The 3,832-nt window shown below is 47.2% G+C and overlaps 1 protein-coding gene across 1 annotated transcript; it reads left to right on the forward strand.

Moving 5' to 3' along the window:
* On the forward strand, nt 1-2,109 carry LOC130459233 (uncharacterized). The gene is made up of 2 exons (XM_056826471.1): nt 1-970; nt 1,077-2,109. Exons 1-2 carry the CDS (start codon nt 386-388, stop codon nt 1,386-1,388), a joined length of 897 nt encoding a protein of 298 aa, XP_056682449.1. The 5' UTR covers nt 1-385; the 3' UTR covers nt 1,389-2,109.
* Nucleotides 2,110-3,832: the final 1,723 nt, after the last annotated feature.

Below are 3,832 nucleotides of genomic sequence, written 5' to 3' on the forward strand. Positions count from 1 at the left end.
TGCCTTGCTAGGTCGCCAACATCTTGACTTGAGTTCTTTGGGCTTGGCTGCTGATGGGACCCCACAGACCAACGAACCAGCAGAGGACCCTGCCAATGCTTACCGTACCATAGCTGACGCTGTTGGTGGTCGCAGGGCGAGTTCTCGGCGGACTGCCCGAGGAGGGAGTCTTGCTGCTAATCGCCCTGCCAGGGGTGGGGGCTCTGTGGTTGGCCGTACTGGCAGAGGCGGAGGCTCTGCGGGAGTAGTTACCGGGGCAGGCATCTTGGCACCACGCTCTACCCCTACCTCTCGAGCTACCTCTTCTACTCCTTCCTCTGCGCGGCGTGGTCATACCACTCGCGGAGGAGGTAGTGTGGCGGGTCAACGCCGGCCTCGCTCTGAGATGGAGAGTGTTTCTGCTGACGCGACTGGAATAGCTGCGGGCCAACTGCGGTCTGCTCAACCAGATCAGGTCGTGGATTCTTCTATCTCTGAGCAGGTGGAAATTGTGGCCGAGGAGCAGGATGTTCCTTTTGTGCAACGCCCAGGTAAACGCGTTTGCACTGGGGAAAGCTCTCGTTCACAGGAGCAGGCTCAAGCTTCTGCTTCTGCTAATCAAAGCAGTGCTTCTCTCCCTACCTCGTCTGCTGCTCTTGCTGCTTATTTGGAGGAGCAGTTGAAGTTGCCCGAATCCTCCATCCCTTCTTATGTAAATATCAGAAACCACGAGTTTTTGGAGAAAGAGATCCTCGATGTTCGCCCTGAGGTGAACCCGGAGCTAGCTGCCCTCTTTCCTCCTGCACCGATTAGCGGCGACATTTTTGTTCCTAACTGGGATGTCAAAGCTAATGAATCCTTGTATGCTAGCTTCCCAGAGAAGGGTGGGACGTTGGCATATCGGATGCTGAAGGGAATAACGTTGCCAGCTGACCGTCCTCTGGAGCGTGTTTATACTCCTGGGGCTAACGCCTGCCAGAAGGTGTTAGAGGTATGAAGTTTGTATGTTTGTACATCCCTATTGTTTTGTACTTAGTCGTTTTTTGCATGTTTTTATTCTAACACTTTTTTTTTTTTTTTTTTTTTTTTTTTTTTAGGCTGGAGGTGCAGTGAAGGAGCTCTGTGACTTCTTTTTCTATTATCAGAGGAAGCATGACGAGCATCTTGCTCTCCTTGAAGAACGAGACAGGCAGATTCGGGATTTGACCTTAGAAAATGAGAGAGCGTCTTCTTCCCTTACCATTGCTAATGCCAACGTTCAGGCCATATCCGTGGAGAGGGATCATTTGGCTAGTGAGGTCGTTGCTCTGCGTCCAGCTAGGGAGAGCTTGGCCAAAGCTCAGGCGAAGATAGAGGCTGAGAGGAAACGCACTGAAGATTTGGCGGAGCAGCTAAGCCTTGTTGAGTAGAGGCATGCTGATGAGCTGGCAGGCCTTCGCCGTTCTGTGCAGAAGGAGGTGGCTGCTGCTGTGCAAGAATTCTGTCGATCTGACGCTCAGTATGCTCTTCTGACGCAGAGGTATGACGGTGGGTGGAAGGCAGCCTCTCTTATAATCAAGCACAAGTATCCGCAGTTTGATTGGAGCTTAATCGAGGAGGATTGGCTCGCTGGCCTGCACCTTACTATCCTTAGGGAACTGCGAGAGGCTGAAACTGCTGAGGGACATGCCGCGGAACCTAATGATGTGCCTGACTTCTGCGTTGAGAACATTCACCCAGGAGACTTGCCCTTCTCTGACGAGGATGATGCTGCGGGCAACAACGAATAATGGGTGTGGCGGCTATCCCCCTGTTCCTCTTGTGTTACTGGGCCTGTTATGTAATAGTTTGGTTTTGAACAATATTATTCTGCGTTTACCCTATTGGGTGGTGGCGTTTGTGTCACTTCGTTTTTGGAACAATTTGTAGTTAGTTTATTGCTGCCTTTCTTTCTGAAATATTTTCGAGTTGGGCTGGTATTTTTACTGCCCAGAGCCATTTTGTAGGGCTGTACTTTATCTATTTTCCTTGGTTTTTAATGAAGGTATAGCCGCCGGCATTTGATATGCATATTTTGCTAAGTACTTAGCCAATTTTTGATATCTTGTTTGCCTTTGGAAAGTTCTAGCCTTGATCAGAGTCAAACTTTATAGCATGTCTTATAACTACCTCCCCTTTTGGACTGTCTTGGCTTTCGCCAAGGCAAACTTAGGGACTGCTATGTGACATTTCAGCGGTATTCTGGCTAGCCTTTTGAGCTACCTTTAACCTTGAATTGGCCAAGGCAAAACTCAGAAATTGCTCTGCGATAGTCTAGCTAGCCTTTTGGGCTGCTTCCAATTTTGAATTGCCTTGGTTTTGGCCAAGATAAAACTCAGAAATTGCTCTGCGATAGTCTAGCTAGCCTTTTGGGCTGCTTCCAATTTTGAATTGCCTTGGTTTTGGCCAAGGCAAAAATCAGAAATTGCTTTGCGATATTCTAACTAGCCTTTTGGGCTGCTTCCAATTTTGAATTGCCTTGGTTTTGGCCAAGGCAAAACTCAGAAATTGCTTTGCGATATTCTAACTTAGAAATTCATCATGACACTGTTCTTCAGCTAACTTGAGTGATCAAGTCAAGTCATCTGTTGAATGCGTGTATCATGGTGTATTTCTAAGTTACATCGTACTTTGCTTATCACCATATATTTTCTTGGAACCGCCAAGCTCATTTCATTATATGTATTCTGTAAAAAGGAGTACAAAAAGGGATAATTTTGGCTTATCTTGCCTTATCATTGTATAGATCACTTATACTAAACATAGTATTTTTTGAGCATGTTGGCGTTCCAACTGTTCTTTAACTCTTTTCCATCCATTGTCATGAGATGATATGAGCCAGGGGCTATCTCCCTTGTGATCTGGTATGGTCCTTCCCAATTTGCAGTGAATTTCCCCTCTGCCTTGCCCTTTCCTGTGGCTGCTGTTCGTCTAAGCACCAGGTCTCCCACCTGCATAGGTCTGTGCTTGACTCTTTTGTTGTAAGCTCTGCTCATTCTCTCTTTGTTTGCTGTGAGTCTCAGCTCTGCTAGCAACCTTACCTCTGGCAGAAGGTCTAATGATTCCCTCATGAGTTGTTCATTGGTGCTTTCATCATAGTACTGCACTCTGAAACTGGGTAGGCCAACCTCTACCGGTAATACTGCTTCTGCTCCAAAGGCTAACTTGTAGGGACTTTCTCCTGTCGCCTCTTTCTCAGTTGTTCTATTGGACCACAAAATTTCTGGTATGAGGTCTGCCCATGCACCCTTAAAATCCTCGATTTTCTTTCGCAGAGCTCCAAGGATCTGTTTGTTCGCCGCCTCGGCTTGTCCATTGCTCTGTGGGTGGCATACTGATGCGTAAGCGAACTTGATTCTTAGCCCTGCGCAATAATCCTTTACCGGTGTGCAATCGAATTGTGTCCCGTGATGAAAGACCAAACTTTCTGGGATGCCAAATCTTGTGATGATGTTTCTCCAGATGAAGTCTTTCATTCGTTTTGCTGTTATGCTCTTTGTGGGCTCTGCTTCTATCCACTTGGTGAAATAATCCACTGCCACGATCAAGTATCTTCTTCCTCCACTCGCGGCTGTAAACGGGCCCAGGATGTCCATTCCCCACTGAGCGAATGGTATGGGATTGATGATTGGTTGCAGATCATTTGAGGGCTGATTGATTACTGGGGCGAACTTTTGGCATTTGTCGCATTTCTTCACGTATGACTGCGAGTCACTCACCATGGTTGGCCAATAGTACCCTGCTCTAAGAGCTTTTAAGGCTAGTGTTCTACCCCCAATATGATTACCGCATAATCCTTCATGAATTTCTTCAATGATTCTCTGTGATTCCTCTG

Source organism: Spinacia oleracea, chromosome 4, assembly GCF_020520425.1.
Source record: "Spinacia oleracea cultivar Varoflay chromosome 4, BTI_SOV_V1, whole genome shotgun sequence".
Classification (NCBI taxonomy): domain Eukaryota; kingdom Viridiplantae; phylum Streptophyta; class Magnoliopsida; order Caryophyllales; family Amaranthaceae; genus Spinacia; species Spinacia oleracea.

Bases quoted from the DNA above. Each gene is read 5' to 3' on its own strand.
- LOC130459233 (XM_056826471.1), top strand. From the start codon at position 386: ATGGAGAGTGTTTCTGCTGACGCGACTGGAATAGCTGCGGGCCAACTG. The intron at 971-1,076 runs GTATGAAGTTTG...TTTTTTTTTTAG, and splicing joins CCTGCCAGAAGGTGTTAGAG to GCTGGAGGTGCAGTGAAGGA.